The sequence below is a fragment of the Callorhinus ursinus genome, unplaced genomic scaffold (genome assembly GCF_003265705.2).
Source record: "Callorhinus ursinus isolate GAN/ISIS: 27379988/994484 unplaced genomic scaffold, GSC_fseal_2.0 scaffold10, whole genome shotgun sequence".
NCBI classification, from domain to species: domain Eukaryota; kingdom Metazoa; phylum Chordata; class Mammalia; order Carnivora; family Otariidae; genus Callorhinus; species Callorhinus ursinus.
This window is the reverse complement of record NW_027397072.1, coordinates 53,079,009-53,101,991: the sequence shown is the minus strand read 5'-3', so window position 1 is coordinate 53,101,991 and position 22,983 is coordinate 53,079,009. Positions and strand designations below refer to the sequence as shown.

The 22,983-nt window shown below is 42.7% G+C and overlaps 1 protein-coding gene and 1 long non-coding RNA gene across 6 annotated transcripts in view; one reads left to right on the top strand and one right to left on the bottom strand.

Annotated features, from left to right (window-relative positions):
- MXD1 (MAX dimerization protein 1) overlaps positions 1 to 22,983 on the top strand; it is a 24,829-nt gene continuing 1,846 nt past the window's right edge. The window contains exons 1-6 of one of the 3 annotated variants that reach the window (XM_025868537.2): positions 1 to 316; positions 1,067 to 1,166; positions 5,851 to 5,880; positions 20,031 to 20,145; positions 21,839 to 21,998; positions 22,292 to 22,535. In XM_025868537.2, coding sequence (XP_025724322.1) covers positions 244 to 316; positions 1,067 to 1,166; positions 5,851 to 5,880; positions 20,031 to 20,145; positions 21,839 to 21,998; positions 22,292 to 22,479 — 666 coding nt within the window. In that variant the 5' untranslated portion in view covers positions 1 to 243 and the 3' untranslated portion in view covers positions 22,480 to 22,535. Of the gene's footprint in view, positions 317 to 782; positions 892 to 1,066; positions 1,167 to 5,850; positions 5,881 to 20,030; positions 20,146 to 21,838; positions 21,999 to 22,291; positions 22,799 to 22,983 lie in introns of those variants that run through there. The other 2 variants (XM_025868535.2, XM_025868536.2) reach the window with 2 other exon arrangements.
- LOC112821185 (uncharacterized) overlaps positions 15,076 to 22,983 on the bottom strand; it is a 19,564-nt gene continuing 11,656 nt past the window's right edge. For all 3 annotated transcript variants that reach the window (XR_003207368.2, XR_003207369.2, XR_003207367.2), the window contains one exon: positions 15,076 to 15,853. This is a non-coding gene — a long non-coding RNA (uncharacterized lncRNA). The remainder of the gene's footprint in view (positions 15,854 to 22,983) is intronic.

The following is a 22,983-nucleotide window of genomic DNA, read 5'->3' as shown; positions in this document are numbered from 1 at the left end:
GGGGGATGGTGAGTCGGAGATAAACACTCCGCGGTGGTGGCGGCTGCTGCTCTTCTTCGGGTTCTGTCACAGTGTCGGCGGTGCCCAGCTCACCGGACCCCCCCCCCTCCGGCGAGCGTGGTAGCCAGAGAGGCTCTCTCAACCCTGCTCTGCGGGGTCCACAGTAGGGCGCGGGTGTCCGGCGGCGGCGGCGAGCCCGTGGGCAGTGGGGGTTGGTCCCGCGGCTCCGGCCCCCGGTGCAGAATGGCGGCGGCGGTTCGGATGAACATCCAGATGCTGCTGGAGGCGGCTGACTACCTGGAGCGGCGGGAGAGAGGTGCACGGGGACGGGAGGGGTCCGTCCCGAGCCGGGGCCGGGGGCTCTGAGGGGCCCGGCCGCGGGGTAGGGGTGTCCAGCCGCTCTGGGGGTGGTTAGAGGCGCAGAGAGCGCGACCGCGAGCGCTCCCAACCCCTCCAGCTCTCCCCACGCGCGGTCCGAAGGGAGGCCGCCACTGCCCCAAAGGCAATGAATGAGGATGGAAAAGGGGCCGCTGCCCCCCGGAGTCCGGAGCGCCGCCCCCCGCCGCAAAGCAAATGGGATGCCCGGGGTCCCCTCAGCCAGGCCCTTGGTTTACCTCACCGGGGCTCGTCCGGACCGGGCCCCAAGTGGGCCCGGCGCCCCGTCTCCCAGCTGGAGGAGCAGCGATTCCCCTGCACCCCCCCTTCCCCGCCTTCTGGGTTCCGGGTGTTTGCCCCGCACCGCACCTCAGCCCGAGGCTGGTCCCACTTAAAGCACGCCAACCTGCTGGACGTTGCCAATGGGGAACCCAAGCCCCATTAGCTTAGCGACTTGCTGTGTCTTTCTCAACAATGAGCAGCTGGAATGCTCCTTACACCTGCTCCGAACTGAGGGTATTCACACAATTAAAAAAACAATTATTGTTCTAAGAATTCCACCTTGCGTAGTTTGTTTCTTCACACAATATTCTTTTAATGAAAAATAAAATTTAAAAAGGAAGTACTGTGGAGGGGAGAGAGTATTGAATGTTCTAGGCTCATTCATTAACTGGATCCTTCGGTTTTCTAGAAGCTGAACATGGTTATGCCTCCATGTTACCATACAATAACAAGGACAGAGATGCCTTAAAACGGAGGAACAAATCCAAGAAGAATAACAGCAGTAGCAGGTAATTTGGTAAATATTTCTCTTTTTCTTTTAGATTATACTGCAGATGATACGAACTGCAGAATGGAAGTTGTCTGTTGTGCTTATAACCCAGTAAATACATTAAGTAGCAATCATGATTCAGTAAGGCACACATGGTCTTAAGCCATTGAGGAAGGCAGCCCTTCTGTTTGGGTTGAGGGGACAGAAAAGAGAAATGGAAATGTTTTATATTTCTTTATGAACTTTTTAACTTAATTTTGCTTTTCCTCCCTTTTGGAACAAAAATCTCTGGAAACTTCCAGTGAAATTAGCAACAATGACTATATGTTGCCCTCAGAAGTTGCAGATTCAGGGCAGGTTTTTTATAATTGAAAATGCTGGACATTATCCATTTCTTTTACTTTTCATAGTGAAGATTTTATAAACATGTTAAAGTATCTGATTTAGCATAGGTGGTAGGATTTCATATTTGACATGTAAATGAAATGTAGTAGTTTGTCTCATCTGTTACATCTGTTTATAATGGCAAAGAGGAATGATAGAGGTTAAAACCTGCCTTTTTGGTGATAGAGGATTAAGATTAAAATATTAATATGCAACAGTCCTTTTTGTTAGCCTTATAGTTCTTAAAATCTGTGAATTTCACTGGGAAGTATGTGGTTAATGGTCAGTGAAATCACATTAAAACCCTGACTATAGTTCCTGGTACCTATGAGTACTCTGTTAATGCTACTGCTCCCTTTTTCCCTTCTTTGCCCTTTAAATATAAGTTAGGTAGGAAATCTGTTAGGTCTATTTACTTACACCTTTCATTCCAGTAAAGTCATTCACATTTTCATCACTGACTTAGAATCCTTATTCCTCCCTGCTTGTTCTTGCTGCTGCTTCTATCCTTGATTCATCCCATTGTACTTAGTGTTGGTAGAACCACAGGATGTGAGCAGCACACATGTGCTGAGCTCTTGAATAAGAAGGCACGTGAGGGATGAACCTAGTAATTAACTACCCTGCGGTTTTTCCTTTCCCTCCCATCTTTCACATTACCTGTGAAAGCTACCTGGTAGCTAATAGATCTGTGTGTGGGTATTAAGGGCCTACAAGAAGAATGTAAATACTTGTATTATGCAGTGGTGTAAAATGATTTAGCTGTGTTGCATTTTGTTATAGTATTTTTAAGATTTTGTTTGGAAGAACTTTGAAGGCTTTTGGTTTATTTTTCCTGAAAAAGGTAGTCCATTTGTTGCTTGTGCTCTTGTCCATTCATGATTTGGGAGGAATTGCCCACCTTACTAGTCAAGGCGTAATCCTCAGCACTTTATTTTTCCCTAAGTTTCACAGGAAAGTTGGAGGAGAGGAGGTTCAGTGGTGGAGAGAGAAGAGAAAGGGATGTTGAAAGAGAAGTAGGCTGGTCCCCAAAGGGGATTAGGAAAGAAAAATAATGATAGTTGAGAACTTCAGGTCAAGAAACAGATTCTTTCTCTTTAATATCCAGTGTTATTATGGAAAAAATAGCTGTAACTTCTCAGTTTTGGAAAAGCTTTCTTCTGTTAATGGGCTTGGTTTGTTTTCCATGGTTTCATACCGGAGGCTAGTTTCTCATATTCTTGGCTAATGAATTAGTGTAATATCCTCAGTGGTGCAAGGATCTCTGAGAGACCATGATTAAACCTGGAGATGGCACGAAGCAAACATGAAGCAAGAGCAGGTTGTTTTTGTTTAAATGTGATCACTTCCTTCATGCCCTGTTTGGAATGACCTTTACCTGAGCAGTGAGACATCACCCCAGAGAATGCAGTTTGACCCCTTGATTTGAATTAGACTTCTCTCCAAGGCCATGTATGGTCAGGATCTTGAACTGAGTTAAGGGCGATGGAGAGATCACTGCTGGTTTACATAACCACCAGATAATAGTTTATTCTTGTTAATTCAGGTTGAAATGCTATGCTCTTTGCTTGTAGGGTCAGGGGGCTACTTTTCCTTGGACAATAGAAAAAAAAAGATTTAGCCACATATCCAACTTCTTGGGAACTAAAAATGCAGATCTTCATCCAGTTTCTCTAGTTGCATGTTTAAAAAACAAAAACAAATGAAATTGTGAATATTGATTGTTTCAGAATCATCCAGAGAACTACTGGAATACAGGGGAGGTGGAATCTTTTTTTTTTTTCTTTCCTACTGGTTTTTGAAATCAGTTACTAATTATTTAGAACTGAAATCCAGAGTTTTTTAAAGGTATATTTTGTAAAATTGTAAAGCAGGCTTTGGCACTCGTGAAAGAGGAAATTCAGGACCTGCCACCTAGCTCTTTTATGCAACAGTGGCTATATAGCTGAGCTGACATGGAGAATCTGTTTGAACCCAAGAACTTTTCCCATTCTCATACACTGTAGTTTGGCTTAGTTATCTTTTTGTAAGTAGGCTCCACCTCCAGCGTGGAGCTCAATGTGGGGCTTGAACTCATGACCCTGAGATCAAGACCTGAACTGAGATTGAGTCAGACGCTTAACTGACTGAGCCGCCCGGGTGCCCCTTGTTAGAATATATTTTTCAATGGTGACATTTGACCTTTACCAGTGATTCCAGAGTTATCAAATCTTTTCGGTAACCACATGGAAAATAATTTTGACGCAAGATACTATGTATTCTTATAATAATTAAAAATATAAATGTTTACCCATTAACAGAGTTGGCAAGCAATCTCTGATCGTTTTTGAAAGGCTTGTTTTCATTAAAGACAAACTCAGTTTCAGTCACCCAAATGCACTTCAGTAATGCTTTAGCCATTAGATGTAAGTCCCCTTGTAAAAATCCCAATGTGTTAATACTCTTAAGTAATCAGATAAGATCTGTAGTTACCGAAATTGTTCAAAGTCTGGAAGGAGTTGTCCTACAGAATTTGTTAAAAAGTTTATCTTGGGGATTCAGAATTTTTCTTATATGTATCTTCAAAGAATCCAGAAATTTTTGGTAAGAGTGCCCTGTGTGCTATTTTCTGTAATCAGATTGTATTCTTTTCAAATATCCACACTTCTCTCTTCCACCACCTTCCTGGAATGGTCCTTGCCTACAGTTAAATGGGGGAAATCCTGACCAGCTGCTATCATATACTTTCATCCATTTAAAAAATCTGTCAGACTTTGAACTTGTTATTTCCTGTTAAAACTAAAATGCCACGTGCTTTAAAGCCAAAGGTTTGTAGTGCAGGCCTGACTCTTGTTAACTGTGATATCCTGCCGGCCATTGCAGGAAGTAAACCTTCAGAAAAATGTAACTGAAGAAAGTTGAGGGAAAACCAAGTGAATCAATGTAAAGCTTTTAAGGTAACCAATTTTGAGATCCTTTACCTAGAAAACAAATATTCTAAAACTTAAAATACTGTCATTTTCTTGGTTTTCCTCGTTAATAAAAATCGGTGTCCCAAGAGCCTTGTGGAAGAGAAGTTTTATTGCTGGATTGGAAATTTCTCATTCCAAGTCTACAAACCCTCCACCACCCTTCTCTGGTGTGAATGAAATTGGTGGTGGTTGCCCCCTGATATAAATGAGTGGCGGAGCATTCACAGAGGTCCTGTTTCTCCATGATTACTGTGAGAATTCCTCTGTAGGCCCAGGAAGGTTCTGGCCTCAGCCAGGGTGTTCTCTCCTGAACTGGTTAGATTCCAGGGAATTTCCATTAAGAAAGGTCAAGATTGAGCTCCTTTATAATGCTGGGATGTTCCTCAAGTTTATAATTAGTTGTGTGAGGAGGACACTGTAGTGGCCATATTGACTGACTTCCTGTGACTTCTGTGGAAACCTAACCATAAATTCTTAGACCAGACCTTATATTCAAGGTCAGCTATAAACACTTTAATAATAGGATTTCACATCCACCACAGCTTTTGTCCCAGGCTCTCTAATCACTTTTACAGTTGCTACCTCATTGATCTATGTGTGTTCAGTAGATATTTGACAATAATTTTTACTCCCATTTTACAGAGGGGTTAACCAAGGACAAGATGGTAAAAAATTTTATTTCTTCTACAGTACCAGTTGGTGGCAAAGCTAGACTTCACATTTCACCCTCACTGTGGCTTTCACCAGTCTGTATCGTCTTTATGTTGAGCTAAGTTTTAGAAGCCCCTTCCTGAAATCATTTGGGAGCTGTTCACCAGTAGCGTTTTGCAGGAGGTTGTACATGATCAAATAATTACGTCAGGGAGTAGAAAGATTGAGGGAAAAGGGATAATTTTTATCCACTTAAAATTGTATCCTGTTGTTAAGCAACTTAGCATAAAATTTTGGCGTATCTACTACACCTAGAAAAAACTGCAGGCCTAGGAGGAGGTGCCACCTCCACTCTTCTCCCCTCAGCCTGAAGAAACCTTTGGTGTTCTATAACCCGAATTCACATCACATGGCGCAGCTGTTTTTCTCATTGTATAAATAGACCCCTTTTATTTCCTTTCTTAAAATGGATTACATTTGCACTAGGGATTGCATGCCTCTTAAGTTTGTCACTTCTCCTTGGACTCTATTTTACATATTTACATTTACCTAACTCCTCAAAGGAACTGATTTCTTTAGCAGAGCCCACTGTTTTTCTTCCCTGTTCCCTCTCCTACCAACTTTGGAGAGAAAGAATTTAAAATAATTGTATTGGTGCTGAAGTAGTTCTTTAAGACAAGAAGAATCTTACTCTTTTCTTATTGTTCCCTCTTTCAGGTCAACTCACAATGAAATGGAGAAGAATAGGTGAGTTGGGGATTTTGGGGGTGGGATGGGGGTCGTTTTGATGTAGTCCCTGATCTTAGAGACTTGGATGCTTTTCGTGGGCTCTTCCCACAAGTAACATCTGATGTAAGAGTTTCCTCAGGCCCACTAAGCAGCGCTGCCCCTAAATCACTTAGGTAGATGAAGGGCTTGCAGGTTCCGGAGACCACACTCCCAACCCTCACTCCTGCAACCCACTCCTCCTAAGGAGGGCCTTCCTGGGTGACTGTTTCACAGGCCAAAGCAGTTTAGGTCATGAGCAGTGTTTCCACAAATAGTGTTTTTTAAAAAAATTACATGCTACTAAATATAATTGGTAGTTCTGTCTTAAATCATGTACACACCCAGATATATATAAATACACATACATATGTGTGTGTATTTACAGTTTACTTGTGAATAAAGATTCTCAAAAATCAGGCAAATATATGCATAGCACAAATTGGAGATGGTGATTCACTAGAGGAGGCCTGCCACCCTCCCTGGGATCCATCTGGCTTCCTGAGTTGATCTCTCTCACCTGGATTGCCTCTTGCTGTTTGTTAAAATCTTTATTTTCTAAATCCAGTTTGTCCCTCCTTCAACAATGTAGCCTAGTGGTTCTTGACTCTGGTTGTACGTTAGAGTCACTTGCAAAGCTTTTATTTTAATGTTTTTTTTAAATTTTTGTATTAAGTTACACACATGTATACATTTGAGGAGAAGGAACAGATTTTATTTCTGCCAATTTTATAAAATAACATACAAATCTTCAAATATATGAGAACGAATAATGTAATCGAGTCCTATGTGTCCATTACCCAGCTTCAACAATCATCATTTTGTTAATCTTGTTTAATCAAAACTACCCCTCTGCATGGAGTATTTGAAAGCAAATCTTTTATCTCTAAAAACAACCACTTTTACCATGGTGGGTGGGGGGTGGAAATAGTAATTCCTTGTGGAGCTTTAAAATAAAAAAAAGAAACCAATGCCCAGACCTCACCCCTAGCAATTCTGATTTAATTGGTTTGGGTTGAGACTCTGCTCTAGTATTTTTTTTTAAAAGCTCCCCAGGTGATTCTCATGTGCTGCCAGGGCTGAGAACCATTGAACAAGCTTCATTCTGGTCTCTGAGCTCCCATCAATTTGAAATACAGGCTACCCATTCAGATTGAGTGGCTTTCTCAGTGCTCTGCATGAACAAGATGATGTGTAATGATGGTTCTGTAAATACATATGGTTATTTCATGCAAACCTTCTTTGAAGAGGGAGCCTGACTCTGAAAGTGAGGATCTGAATGACACTTTTCGTCCGTGAAAGGGCAGACTGACTTAATAGGAAGGAGAATGTTGGAACGGGGTGAACATTTAGCATGACTCCGCTGAGGAATTCTGTGTGTGCATGCATGTGCCTCACTGCACACGTGCTTCTCCCCATCCCTCTTCTTCCCTTTTAATTTCTCCGATTGTGACTGTGTTTGAAGTCAAAGCTTCCTTTTTGCTTTAGGGATTTACAGATCATGAATTGGGAACTCGAAAGTATCTTTTAAGGTGGAAGGGTAATCAGATGTGGCCTCTCTTTCTCATCTTTAGATTCTCAACTTTCTGCCTTTGGGGTGAACTGGGTAAACTGGGACTCTTTCTGCTGAAAAGTTTTCTAGTTTTTCTCCCCCACCTTACGTAGGCATTTATTTTTTTATTATCCATTAGACACTCATTTTTGTTATTAAAATTTTACACCTTCAGGTAAGGGCTTTTTTTTTTTTAAAGATTTATTTGAGAGAGAGTGAGTACATGAGAGGGGGGAGGGTTAGAGGGAGAAGCAGCCTCCTTGCTGAGCAGGGAGCCCGATGTGGGACTCGATCCCAGGACTCCAGGATCATGACCTGAGCCGAAGGCAGTCGCTTAACCGACTGAGCCACCCAGGCCCCCCAGCTAAGGGCTCTTGCACTTACTACAACTTTATGTCTCTTACCTCTGCAAGAATGCCACACAATGTCAGTTTTACCTTTTAGCAGTTCAGGGGTATTTATTTTTTCCCTACAGTGTCTCAAGAACTTGTACTCAGTACTAGGTATTAAAAGAGTTTGCACTGGGGGTATTAAATCAGCATGGTCCCCATCCTAGAGAAATGTTGTTTGTCTAATGGGAAAGATGCAGAGACAGTCTGAATGAATACACTATGGCTCAGATTGAGGTATACATGAGAGGCTATGGAGGCAAAGAATCTAGAAAACTGGATTTGGAGTCCCCACTGGGCAAGCTGCTTTTAATTCAGACTGCTTCCGTGTGACCAGTCAACTTTTGCTCGCTGAAGAGTTATCTAGTTTCCTTATTGCCCTTTCTTTTTTGGAATTCAGTCTTTTAAGGTCTTGATAATTCTTTCTCTAGTCCAGAGCATGTGAACAGAAAAGAAGGAAGTAAAAACTCAAATTTCTTAATTTAACCAAAATTGGTTGCTGCAGTCCAGGGGAGGAACTTAAAGTTGCCCAGCTCTTCTCCCCTTATGAGTGTAGATGCTTAAGAATCTTCAGGTTTTGAAGTCAGTTGAACAGCTGCTCTTGTAGTCTCCCTGGTTTTAGTAGTTGGTGCCTATAAAACAATCCCGCTTTGCTAAGTGCATATACACTTTAGCCATTTTTTACCTTAAAACATCACATAAAAAGATTGACACGGCTCTCAAAAAAACAAAAAACTTAGAAAAAGAACTAACGATGGGAATTTGTTTTCCTCTTTGAGATTGCAGAGTTGATTATACTTGGGTTAGATTTTTAAACAAATCTTTTCTGTGGCACTTTAGAGATTCTGAGTAATTGGTGTTTGTTAGGACTCCACAAAGAGGACAATATACTCAACACTACCACTTTAATATTCTTGGTGTTGGTAGGAAAATACCCCACCTCCAGCATTCTAGAAGGCTTGTATTTTCCATTCTCTAGATTAGGCATTCATGGAGCACTGAAGATGCTGTGTCCTAGGTGCTGGGAATACAGAGCCTGATGAAGCCCAAGCCCCTGGGGTGAAGGGTTCAGTTCATCAGCATAGATAGGAGCATCTGTCACTCGGTCTTTGCTTCTCTGAACTGTAACTGGTCGTTGTGGGTCTAGCTTCCTAAGGAAACACTTTAAGTGAGTGTGCTGTTTTTTTTTCTTTTTTTTTTTTTAAGATTTTATTTATTTGAGAGAGAGAATGAGAGACAGAGAGCACGAGAGGGAAGAGGGTCAGAGGGAGAAGCAGACTCCCCGTCGAGCAGGGAGCCCGATGTGGGACTCGATCCAGGGACTCCAGGATCATGACCTGAGCCGAAGGCAGTCGCTTAACAACTGAGCCACCCAGGCACCCTGTGCTATTTTTCTTTTTAAAACTAATTTTACAGGGATGCCTGGGTGGCTCAGTCAGCTAAGCGTCTGCTTTCGGCTCAGGTCATGATCCCAGGGTTCTGGAATCAAGTCCTGCCTCAGGCTCTCCTCTCAGGGGCAAGTCTGCTTCTCCCTCTCCCTCTGTGATCTCTCTCGTTTTTGCTCTCTGTCAAATAAATAAAATCTTTAAAACAAACCAACTAATCTTACAGAAAATCTTGAGAAATATAGAAAGTCTTTCTAAAACCAATTTAAATCATCCATAATTCTAGCTGCCAGAGGACAGCAGTGGAACTTTGAAGTGTATCTCCACAGTTGTTTTTGGAAAATAACTTAAAAGTATAGTTTAGTTTAGAAAATTGGGAAGTTCCAAAAAGCACAAAAAATATATAAATCACCCGTAATAGATCTTGCAGCAGTAACAGCTCTAACATTCCTGCTAGGTTCTGTATCCATCTAGACTTTTGTGCATACTTTTTTTAAGTCAACATGGGATCATATAGTAAATAATTTCTATCTTCAGGGCGCCTAGGTGGCTCAGTCGGTTAAGCATCTGCCTTCGGCTCAGGTCCTGATCCCAGGACCCTGGGATTTAGTCCCACATTGGGCTCCCTGCTCGGCAGGGAGCCTGCTTCTCCCTCTCCCGCTTCCCCTGCTTGTGTTCTCTCCCTCACTGTCTCTCTCTGTCAAATAAAATCTTTAAAAATAATAATAATTTCTATCTTCTTTTCAAGCTACATTATGAATATTTTCCCATGTCCTTAAGTCTACTTTTCTAACATTACTTTTAGTGAATACACTGTATTACCTCATATGGATGTGCCGTAACTCATATAACCAATCCCCTGTTTTAGGTTCTTCCCAGTATTTGGCTAATACAAACAATACTTCCTTAAACTACCTTGTAGATAAATCTCTGTCCAACACCATAATTATATCCTTAGGGTAAATTTATAGCTGTGGAAATAATGATATACACATTGTTGTGGTTTTCGATGTTGACTGCTGGATTGCCCACCTGGCAGGTAACAGGCCTTATACCTTCACAAGGTGTTAGTATAATCTAAGACCTTTATGAATTTGATACATAAAAAACAAAAGCCGACAACTTGTTTTAATTTGCATTTCTTACATTACTAGCACAGTCAAATAATTTTCTTTGTATTGCCTATTAATAACCTCTGCCAATTTTAGGCGTTTGCTTTTTTCCTTATTTTGAGAAGACTATATAATATGAAGGATATATATGAAAGAGATCACCCCTTTGAGTATCATGTTATTGTCCAGTTTATCATTTCCTTTAACAGAATCCATTTTCTCTCACTGTTTGAACTTGCTGCTTCTATTATATATTAAATTCTTGTTCATGGCTAAGTCTGTTTCTAGACTGGTTCTTCTCTTCCACTGCGCATCTGCTCTGCTTTTCCTGTGCTAGTGAATATTGTTTCGGTCATTGAGGTTTTATCATGCACTTCAAGATCTGGTAAAGCAAATCCCTACTCCTCCCTTCTCCTTTTTTTTTTTACCATGTTGTTAGCTATTTTCACCAGTTTATTTTTCCCTGTGAATTGTATAGTCAATCCATTTCCCCAACCTCCAAATCCTTTTGGGATTTTCAAAATCAAAATTTAATAATTTCAATATAAATTAACCTTTAAAAGTTCACGTTCACGTATTAGCTCTTTCCATCCAGGATTTGGTATGTGACTTCATTTATTCAGATCAATTTTCTGTCTCTAAAGTTTTATAGTATTTCCCCATGCATCTTGCATATTTCTTTTAAAAGATATTCCTACATTTAAAAATTTTTAAATCACTGTTATATTCCCATTGTAATTACTAATTTTTGTTGGAATAGAGGAAGTTTTTGAATCTTGTTGTTACAGGGCTTTGTTGATGATAATTCTACTGTTTTCCTTCTCTTAGCTGGGGATTCCTCTGGTCTGAATGCCTTTCAGTAGCACTTCAGCAAATGGAGACTGACTGAATGCATATAAGCTGCATCCAGTGGGTCAGGAGTCAGGTGCTAGAATGGGCTTTTTTTCAAAAGAAGGCTCTGGCATCTTCTTTAATAATAGACATTCGTTTTTCTGGAATGGTACATATGCAGGCCTTGCTGGAATTAGGCAGCTGGTCTAGAGAGATTACCTCTGCTAGAGTCTTCTGACCCCATGACAAAAGATTTTTGTGTGTGCTCTGTGGGGAGGACTCAGCAGCCTGATCTAAGCTATTATTTTCATTTGGTTTAACAGTATTTCAGTGGCATCTGGTCTGGTATGAGAAACCACTGCAGTCAGGTCTCTTCTGGCAGGATATGCTAATTTATTGCAGGTCCCTATCATTATATTGGCTTTTCAAATGGCCAAGCTCCTTCTATTGGAAGAGGGTAGGGGCATAACTTTTGCACTGGGCCCAAGTTGTGGTAGGCATTGCACCACTCTTACTGTTTCTGAACTTTCTTGACCACATTCAGATTTCACTCCAGGGTGTTGTAACAAATCCGCATTGCTTTGTTGCCACATGGGGCTAAGGGCATGGCCTCGTTATTACAAAGAAGGGATGTAGTTATCAGTGTGCAAATCTGGCCTACATTAATGGTGTGGAAGAACACCCAGATTTGTACCACTAGAATCTATGGTTCTTGGACTATACCTCTTGGATAGATGGCATCTGCCCTTGGAAAAACTTGGAGAAAAGACATATGCTGCTTATTCAACTCATTTCCCGTCCCTGCTGGAGCAGTGGGGGCACTGCCTGACTTTTTGTCATAGACATTAATAGTCAAAGGGCGAGAAAGCTAGCAAGTACCAACCATAAGATGTATTGTGTACATTTTTAAAATTGGGCTCTAGAAAGGAAATATTAATGAAAATACTATGTATTTCATACTTTAGTAGAGAAGTGATCTTATAACTTCGGAATGTAGCCACCGTGAATTGCTATTTATGCCTTGTTCACTGAGTGACCTGTTCCCATACAGCTGGCATATAGAACTACCTCTATTTTTTTTTGTAAAGATTCCTATCACAATTATCAAAAACCTTCAAAACCTTCCAAGGTTCCAGTTAAGTTGGTAGTAATGATGCATCTGGCAATTATTTATAAAGGGATCATTTTAGGGAAAGGAGAGTATATTTTTCCTCAAAGTATGACTTGTAGTCTTCACCTGGACCTTTTGTTTAACATGGTAATGCTCTGTTGTCAACCCCTAATCTGGAGAAAGTATCTCTTGTGACCTGTAATCACTTTTAGGGAGTAAATTTTGACCCCATGAAATGATTTGTTTCTTCTTACTCTATACTAAACCTGTTTTTCTCACTATACAGCTCATACAAAACATATCTGAAATTTTTATTAAACCTCCAATTATCCTATAGAATTTCTGAAGCTATTTAATTGGCTAAATCTGTGCCCACACAAAGCTAGGAAATACGACGGTGAAACTTTAGAGTTAAATAGGCTATTGTTTATTGTTTGGTTTTTTTCTTCTTTGGTGAAGAATCTGAAGCCCAGTTTTAATGAAAAGTAGTACTCAGGTCCCATGTATCATGTTTGTTAGGTAGGGCTTTTCTCAAAGAGAAGGGACATGGATTGCCTAGGATACCAGATTCTACTCTCAGGTCAGCATCTGCAGATGTATTATTGTTTCTAGGCTCCAGTGGGTTAACACAAAATAAAAGTTTTGGTCTTTCCCATTACTTGGTAATGAAAGAACAGTTGGATATATAGGAAGTGTGCTGTGTGTGAATGAATGAAGAAATGAATGTGATTTATTTGGAAAGGGAAAAAACAGGTTCTGATGGCCTATGGAAGCTTGACAACCTTTTAAATCAAACAAGATATGGGTGAGGGAGAAGAAAGAATAGGTTTGGTAGAGGGGAAAGGGGAGCCTGTTCTAGAACTTTTAGTGAGGGTTGCTATTTGCCATAATCTGAAGGTAGCTCAGATCAGTAATTCTGCAATAATTTGTTTATGTTTGATCTCCGGCTAAATTTTAAGAAGCTCCAAGGCAGGGACTTGATCTAACTCAACAATGTATCCTAGCACCTATGAAAGTAGCAGTGCAGAGTAATCTCTCAGAAATGCAGGTGGAGTAAATGAATGAAAGAGCCAAGTGTATGTTTCTAGATTTCCACCTGTGAACTTAATTCCTTATTTACCCCCTTCACTGGCCGCCGTCCTGTATGCTCTGCTCTGACCTTCTAACTCTTCTTTGGGTCCTGTCCTACACTCTACTGTGGGAGCGTTCACTTACACCTTCAGTTAAAAAAAGTAATCTGACAACAGTGCCTCCCTCCTAACAGACATGCACATGCGCCTGGTTGGATACCATTCCCACTCGTTGGCCACGTTCAAGTCAGGAAGAACTTTTGGAGGTAACCTAGCAAATTCAGGGGCACTAGCTGCAGATGGCACAGTCTACCTATGGTCTTAACTCTTTTCCCAGTTTATTCTCCAATTGACAAATCTGCTGGCCTGAGAGGGAGAGAGACATGGATAGACTCGAGGGAGCTTAAGTTTGGAGGCAGAAATAAGAAGAGCAGCATTCAGAACTGTCTTAAGAGCGCGCTGGCTAGCCCAGGTGCCTTCTGTCAGTGCCATAGCTCTGTAGGAAGTAGTGCCTCAAGCAGCCTAGACCCTCTTCATTAATGACTTCCGTTCGCTTGGATATTTAGTTTCCCGTAATTCATGGCTGACAAGACTTAAGGAAAACTAACAGAACAGTGTGGTATCAAAACATATATTTGAATCTTTAATATATTTGGAATTTATTTTGATGTTAGTCTTCCCACTCCTCTATAATCCATGCTTTTCCTAAGGATTTGTAGTGTTACCTCTGTTATATGTTAAATTCATACCTATTCTTCAGTCTGTTTCTGGGAATTTTTTATTCTGTTCCCTTGATTTGTCTATCCATTCCTGTATTAGGGTATACTGTTTTTTAATTATTAAAGCTTTATAATACAGTTTAATATCTGGTATAGCACATTCCTCCTCATTCTCAAAAATCCGGCAATCCCTTATACATGTATTCTTCTAGATGGAATTTAGACTAATTTCCCAACATTAAGAAGAACACTTGGTGTTTTTTTCCCTCTGGAATTATGTTAAATTTGTAGACAAACTTGGGTAACATTGGCATCTTTGCTTTTAGATTTCATATCTAGGAAGGTGCTACTTTTTTCCATTTACTCAGATTTTCTTGTCTCCCAGCAAAGTTTTAGTTTCCTTCCTAGAGATCCTTCCTAAGCTGTTTTCAGTTTATTCCTAAATATGCTCTCCTTTCTTCTTGCTGTTGTATGAGAGAGATTTTCGGTGCTCCACGGGAAGCCTGCTTCTCCCTCTCCCACTCCCCCTGCTTGTGTTCCCTCTCTCGCTGTCAAATAAATAAAATCTTTAAAAAAAGAAAAAATAAAATCCATCCAGAGATGTGCGTGGACTTCCAAGGTCAGTATTTGCCCCCCTGTTTTCCTTGGGCTGTGGCAGGGCAGCTGGAGCAGGGAGGATTGGGTGCTCTTCAACCTTGGGCTCCCTTCTACCCAAGACTCTACATGATGTGTGGCCAAGAAGGAGTCTTTTCTTATGCATGCATTAGCTTTATAAGATCCTTGCTAATTTTTTGAATTTTTTAAATTCCAGTACAATTAACATAGTGTAATATTAGTTTCAAGTGTATAATATACTGATACAGCACTTCCACACATTGCCCAGTGTTCGTCCCAAGTGCCCTCCTTAATCCCCGTCACCTACTTCCCCCCCTCCCTACCCACCTCCCCTCTGATAACCATAGGTTTGTTCTCTGTAGTTAAGAGACTGGTTCTTGGTTTGCCTTTTTTTTTTTTCCCTTTGCTCATTTGTTTGGTTTAAATTCCACATGTGAATGAAATCATACAGTATTTGTCTTTCTCTGACTTATTTCACTTAGCGTTATACTTTCTAGTTCCATCCATGTCGTTGCATGCAAATGGCAAGATTTCATTCTTATGCCTGAATAATACTATGTTGTGTATATATTTATACCACATCTTCTTTATCCATTCATCTATCCGTGGACACTTGAGCCGCTTCCATACTTTGGCTGTTGTAGATAATGCTGCTTATAAACACAGGGATGCATGTATCCTTTTGAATTAGTGTTTAGTTGTTTTGCTCTAGTAGTGCGATTACTGGATCGTAGGGTAATTCTATTTTTAACTTTTTGAGGAACCTCCATACTGTTTTCCACAATGGCTACACCAGTTTGTATTCCCACCAACAGTGTAAGAGTGCTTCTTTTTCTCCACATCCTTGCCCCCACTTGTGTTTTTTATTTTAGCCATTCTGACAGGTGTGAGGTGATATCTCATTGTCGTTTTGATTTGCATTTCCCTGATGATGAGTGATGTTAAGCATCTTTTCACGTGTCTGTTGGCCATCTGTAGGTTTTCCCTGGAGAAATGTCCATGTCTTCTGTCCATTTTTAAATGGATTATATTTTTTCTGTGTTGTTGTATCAGTTCTTTATATAGTTTGGGTACTAGCCCTTTGTTGTATATGGCGTTTGCAAATATCCTCTTGCATTCAGTAGGTTGCCTTTTAGATTTGTTGATGGTCTCCTTCGCTGTCCTTGGTTTTCTTTAAATGTAAAAATAGTATCTTTAGCATAAGCAAGATCTGTATTGCCATAGAAAATAGGTTACATTTTCCATTAAATTTAATGACAGAAGATAAGTGTTTTCTTTAAGGAAGAATTGGATTTTACCAGATAGCCTCTATCTACCTAGTGAGACACTTTCGAGTTTCCTATTGATTTTATTTTTTCTTTTTTTTAAGATTTTATTTATTTGACAGCGAGAGAGGGAACACAAGCAGGGGGAGTGGGAGAGGGAGAAGCAGGCTTCCCGTGGAGCAGATGTGGGGCTCATCCCAGGACCCTGGGATCATGACCTGAGCCAAAGGCAGATGCTTAATGACTGAGCCACTCGGGCGCCCCGAGTTTCCTATTGATTTTCAAAGGAATATTATAGTGCTATACAAATTGTTCCCAGTAATTATCGGTCACAGAAGAAACTAGAATTGAAGGAACAACAGCTGCTGTGTAAGAGCGCACTCCTGTCAGATCCTGGCCAGGGGCTTCCATTCCTTGTCCCAGTTAATACACCGGCCCTGTCGGGCGTGGTGTTCCTGTCTGCTGCTGAGAAAGCTGATGCCACGTAGAGTTAAGTGATGGGCTCAAGGTCACACAGGAAGTAAGTGGCAAAGCCAGGGTCCCAAACCTTTGCTCTTAGATACCATGCTAACATTTGGTTGTATGGTGACAGATTCAAACTATTAAAAGAACTAAAAACAAAAGTAAAATTTGAGATCCTTTTCAAAACCTTACTGAAGAAAAACTATAGTTCGTATCTAATTTAGTTATCCCTAGTTATAGGGCACACTTGGATCTGAGCATTACTGATTATAGCTCAGATCAAAGATTGGTCTCTTTATGCTACTATAGACCAAAGGTGTATCTGTCCATTCAGAATAATTAAAGCAATATTTCTGAAGAGTCAGCACAAAGTTTGTCAAAGTTCATGACCTAGGTACAAAGAAGTTGGATCAGTGCAAACAGAAGAGGCAGTTGGGAGCAGGAAGGAGCCAGGACTTGGCACAAGCCCCTTCTGCTGGGGGTGGGGAGCAGGGAGGCAGCTCTTGGCAACAGGATGACTGGCTGAAGAGGATGGGCTGGGAGGAGGTCTAAGTAGGGATCAGACTGGGCTGTTGAGTGGCTTCCTGTTAAGTACTTGTGGCAAAACCTCTGCTGGTTCCCCAAGGGGGAGTTAGACCTAGTTCAGAACGGGACACTGATCCCCTCCTTGAGGACCCAGAGCCCTGGGCAGGGGAATAGTCAGGACTGGGGAGGAGGAAGAGCTGAGATGGGTGCTTGTGTTACTTGCTCTGGATCTCGTGCTTCATCAGTGCTCTCAAGGCTGGCTAAGGGGTTGCAGATCCCAGGGTGCAGTGTGCCTGTGTGTGTGTGTGTGTGTGTCAGGGTTGAGGAGCCTCAGGGGGAGCTTTTACAGAGGAGTCTGTTTGCTTGTTTATCTGGTTCAGGAGTCGAATTTCACTATTATATGATAGAACTGAGCCTGCTCCATAGACCTCACCCCTCCCCTGTGACTGGCCCAGGTGCCAGCCTGGGGATGTCTGCAGGTGGGCAGGGCAGGGCAGCCACTGGGCTGAGCAGTGAGGTGCTAGAGGAGGCCAAGACAGGCACTACCAAAGACAGAAGTTGGCTTTGGATCTCGACAAAAATCCAGAAAAGCTCTGGTCGTACTTTCATAGAACCAGGCCAAAAAAACACTGAATAAACATGTATTATCCTTAGCTTGAGTTAGTCAAATGGCTTATTTCTGGTTTCACAACTGGAAGTGTTTTTTGGAAGAACCCACATTTGGGTAGTGAGAATTATACTTTCTGGGCTAGACTCCCTGTACAACTAGAAATGACGATGCATGGAAAGATGACTTTATTATATTTTTAACAGTAGACAAACTTCCTAAAAAATTACGTACTCATATTTGTAGATAAACCCACATCATAAAATGACTAATAGGACACTGTTCTGAATCATGCAGTCTTTGCAGATAACAAGCTGAAAAATGCCTACATCTAATTTTTGAACTTTTTTCCCTAACTTGACAATTTGTCTATAAACTTTGGGAGAAATAATTTGGATAACTGTATAAGCGACTATACTTTCTCATGGTGTTTCCAATATCTATTTTCATGACTCTTCTTGAATATTATTACCCAAGGTAAACAGGTACATTTTACACACAGCTTTCCTCCTGTAGTGGTAGGAGGAGCAAACCTCTAATGGGAGCCTTTACTTGTGACCATTCCACATGGACAGGGTTTCAGGGCAAGTGGAAGTCTCGTCAAAGAGTAAGGCATTTTTGTACCATTAAATTTTCCTAGCTCAAGAGCAAATGCTGTATTCTTCAAGTTTGTCAAGGCTTGGAGGGCCCTCAGAGAGTCTAGGACAGCTCCTTCGAGAGCTAGACAAGGAAGGAGGCTTGGAAGCAGATGAGGCAGGGGGCTCAGAAGGATATCTAATGCACCACTTGTTAGATCTGCCTTGGAGGAACATCCTGAAGTCTTGATATGAAAGGTGTGAATGGACTTCCTTGGTCATTATCACACATATGGACCTCTTAGAGCTTTCTGAAGCAGTTGCGTCTTTTAGTCCCAACTTTTGCTAATACAGTCATAAATTTTAAGGGGAGGGGAAGGCAAATTAAGCTTTAAGGTTGTCTCCTGGCTCCCGGGAACTCTGCTCCAGGTGGTTGTGTGTGGGCTGTGGGCATGTGTCTAAAACCCCAGGAGCCTAAGCACTGTTGAAGGTGCAGAGGTGGAGTAGAGATAGACTGTGTCCTCCAGAAGCTTACTGTCTAGTTGAATAGTGACATAACCCACTCAGACATTTATTAAGGGGGGGGGCACCGTAGTAAGTGGCAGTCCAACTTTTTGAGGAGTTTGCAATGAATGAGTGGTTAAGTAGCAAGTACCAAACAATTCAGGCAGAACCGTGAACTTCCCATTTACTAGTATAAACCATTAAGTACTCAGAAAGTGGAGGAATCATTGTGGGTTGGAATGGCCTGTGAAGGCTTTCAGGACGTGCTGGGCTGAGGCAAAAACTCTGAGTTCTGGCTGTTTCTCCCATTCATGGGATCTGCTAGGTTCTCGAATAAAGCACAAAGAAATGAAGTGTTAATTTCCAAAACTTTAGGGACTCCAGTCAGTCTGTGACTAAAGGTTCTCTCTCAAGTGGCTCACTGCGGCTTCTGCTTCCTCTGGCCTTTTTCCCTTCCTGCCCAGTCCCACTGTACCTCTGTACCCCCTTCAAGGCCTATATGTGGTTATCTCTAGCTGTTCTGCATGCTTGTGTGGTGTAGCAATGCTGATGATGTGCTTTTTCCTTATTTTTTAAAAATCTTTTTGAATAGCAGTTTATATAGTTGAAAAACCGAAAGATATGTTTTTCAGTAAAAATTCACTCCCTTTCCTTATCCCTGCCTATGCCCTGACTTCTCTCTCCTTGCAGTTGTTATTAGTTTCTTATTGTTCAAGATTTTATGTCCATATAAGAAAACATAATTACTTTTCCTCCGTTTTGTCCAAAGATGGCATGTTTTATGCATGGTTTGATATCTTGCTTTTCTTCATTTCACAATATATCTGAGAGTTCTTTCCTCGTAGTAAATAGAGCACATCCTGGTTCTTTTCATCGCTGCATAGTATTCCACTGTATAGACACATGATAATTTATTTAACCAGCTCCCTGTTGTTGGTGACTTGGGTGGTTTTGATCTTTGCTATTCTAAAGCAAGCTGTAATGAATAACCGTGCAGGTCATTCACCTGTGTAAATACTACATACAGCAGTGAGCTAGTTCTAGTGGTCCGTGGGCGGGAAAAGAGGAAGTACGGGTTGAAAGGATTCAAACCCTGGCATGTTCTGTCAGGTCACATCATAACCCAGAAACCTGGTGATAACCTGATAAATATGTCTAATAATAGTAGATATTAGTCCCTGCCCTAACACCTATTTTATAAAGAGACTTGAGAAAACCCCAGTTTTGGCTTCTCCATGGCTTTCACCAGAGTTGTCCAATTTCCAAAGCTGTTTGTTTGGCCAGAGGTCATTGGTGGCATTTGCCATTACTGGGCCTGGGCAACTTCCTACTCTTCTAGAACTTGTTCTTCCAGAGTGCCTTCTGGCCCACTGTGAAATTCTCAGTGCCGTGTGACCTTGCTTTTTGTAGGCGGGCCCATCTTCGCTTGTGCCTGGAGAAGTTGAAGGGGCTGGTTCCACTTGGGCCCGAATCGAACCGACACACTACATTGAGTTTATTGACAAAAGCCAAATTACACATAAAGGTAAGTATATCCTTGGGATTCCTTTTTAGCTTTACCTGTCTAATAAGGGTTTGTCTGTTTATGAGGGACAGCAAATGTGTATCTCCAGGACAGTCCTTTCCTCTAGGGAATCCTCCAACCTGCCTCTTAGATGATCTCTGGCATGCCAAACCCAACATGTCCAGAACCCAACTATTTCTCACCCCTATGTAGCAGAAGTGAAAGGGCCCTCCAGTTGTCCATTTATTAAGCCAGAAACTCCGGGTCATCCTTGCTAGCCCTTGCTCTGTAGCCATATATATATCTAAGTCCTCTCCAAGACCTAAATATTTCACAGGCTCACTCCCATTTCACCCACCGTCATCTACTGCAGTGAACTCCTCAGAGGCCTCCCTGTATTTCTTCTGGCTGCCTCTGAGCTAAGCTCTGTGCTTCCCAAGAATAATCCTTCCAAAGTCAAGTCAACATGTCACCCGGTTTAAAATTCATCAGTGGCTCAGGACAGACTGTCAGCAGGCCTGCCCCAGGCTGTGTGACCTGGCCCTCACCTGCCTGTACAGCAGCGTCTTGTGCCCTACGCCCTTTCAGCCCCTTGCACTTGTCATGCTCTTACCACAGGGCCTTTGTACGTGCTGTTCCCTCTGTGTGGTATGCTTTCCCCTCCCTTCTTCACCTAGTTAACTTCTTGTCATCCTTTAGATCTCAACACAGGTATCACTAGCTCAGAGAAACCTTTCCTGACCTGCTTATATCCTTCCTGCCACAGATGGAGTTATTATTGGATCTCTCTGTTAGCACTTATCACAGTTGTCATCTGACCATGGTTTGTGTGACTGTTTGGTTGTCTCCATTGTCGGAGGAGGGGATGAGGTCTTTATGCTCACCTTGTACCCCCAGCACCTCCCAGAGGGTCTGAAACAGAGTCTGCATGTAGCACGTAGCTTGAATAGCAAAAGGTGAGGGAGTGGAGTGGTATTCAGACTCCTGCAAGCCACAGCCAAAACTCACTGTTTACTAATAATCCTTTAGTCATTATTGGACAAATGCCACTTTAATTATGGTTAGTGGCATGCATACATGACAATTCTGGAGGGAAAAAGAACCTCTGTTTAGAGCAACATAACCACAGTTAAACAGATTTATAAAAACAAGTGGTCTTTGGAAAGCCGTTTAAGCTCTTACGTTGGACAATTTGGAATCAGGACTTCAAGACTGATTGTCCCCTGCTACCAAACAGTTGGTTGAGATTTGGAATAACTCGATATAATTAGATATATATGTTGATTGATATATATATATATAATGTTATATAGAACACATTAACTATTGCTAATAATATATATATAATTAGATATATGTATGTTGATATAATTAGACCATGTAGCTGACGAGCCCTCCTTCTGCATGGCCCACGCCGGGCTCTAGTTCAGAGAGCGGGGTTCAGGGTGTCACCACAGACCGGGCGGTGGGGGGCTGCTGGCTCTTCCCCGGCGTTAGAGGGGCCGAGCTCAGCCCCAGCACCCCTGTGACGGTGCTGCAGAGCCCGAGGCGGGAGGCCCCGGCCCCCGGCCCGCCCTGGGAGAAGCTAGGCAAGTGACACCCAGTGGCTTCTGAGGAAAACTGGCCTAGTTCGCGGCTCGAGGGCAAGACGCGGAGTCCTTGGCAATTTTGAAATCGGCCTGCGGGCTCCAACAACTACCGCTTTGACTTGCAGAAACTTGAAGATTGTGACAGAAAAGCCATTCACCAAATAGACCAGCTCCAGCGAGAGCAGCGGCACCTGAAGCGGCAGCTGGAGAAGCTGGGCATCGAGAGGATACGGATGGACAGCATCGGCTCCACGGTCTCCTCGGAGCGCTCGGACTCCGACAGGGGTGAGCGCCCGCGCCTGCCTGCGTGCCTGCGTGCCTGCGTGCGTGCGTGCCTGCGTATGTGCCTGCGTGCGCGCGCGCGCCTGCCGGTGCCTGCCTGCGTGCGCGCGCATCCCCAGAGGCAGCGCGGGGGAGGAACGGAGACCCGGGCGGAGGGCGAGTCACGGGACCTCCAGGAACGAGCCCCTCCTTCCTTTTCGCACTTAGGCCGCGGGTCCGGAGCAGGGGCTGGCGTGGGGGTTCGGCGCGAGCGCCCCGCAGCCCGCCCTCACCCGTGTCTCTTATCCTCCCCACAGAAGAAATCGACGTGGACGTTGAAAGCACAGACTATCTCACGGGCGACCTGGACTGGAGCAGCAGCAGCGTGAGCGACTCGGACGAGCGGGGCAGCATGCAGAGCCTGGGCAGCGACGAGGGCTACTCCAGCTCCAGCATGAAGAGAATAAAGCTCCAGGACAATCGCAAGACGTGTCTGGGCCTCTAAGAGCGCGGGGTCGCCGTGGCTGCCTCCCGGAGGGCTCTGCCGGCCGAGCGGATTAGGTAGTGTATCGGACCCAGCCACAGTCCCCTTGCACGTAAGCTTCCGTGTACCACCTGTACCAGAATCAGCTCTGTAAACGTTTTCCAGGAAGTGCTTAGGATTGTGGGTTTGACTGCATCCACTAGCTTCTCTTTCTCTCCATAAAAATCCGTCTGCCAGACTGTACATTCCAATCAATTTGAAGCACCCAAGAATTCTTAGGCCGAATAAGCAACTTTCACAGCTCAGCAATCTCCCCCTCTTATGTACTGTCCCTGGGTAGTCTAGCAAACCTTTCTTAAAGTTTTCTGGCTGTGTTACTCACCTATAGCAGAAATGTCCGAATGTGTCTTGTGCTTAGCAAACTGAAGGAAACAAACTTTAAAAGTTGAGATCCTGATCTCAGAACTCCAAAGTAAGCTTTGAAAGCGGCATTTAAGAGCACTTCACCGTGGACCTCACCCCCCC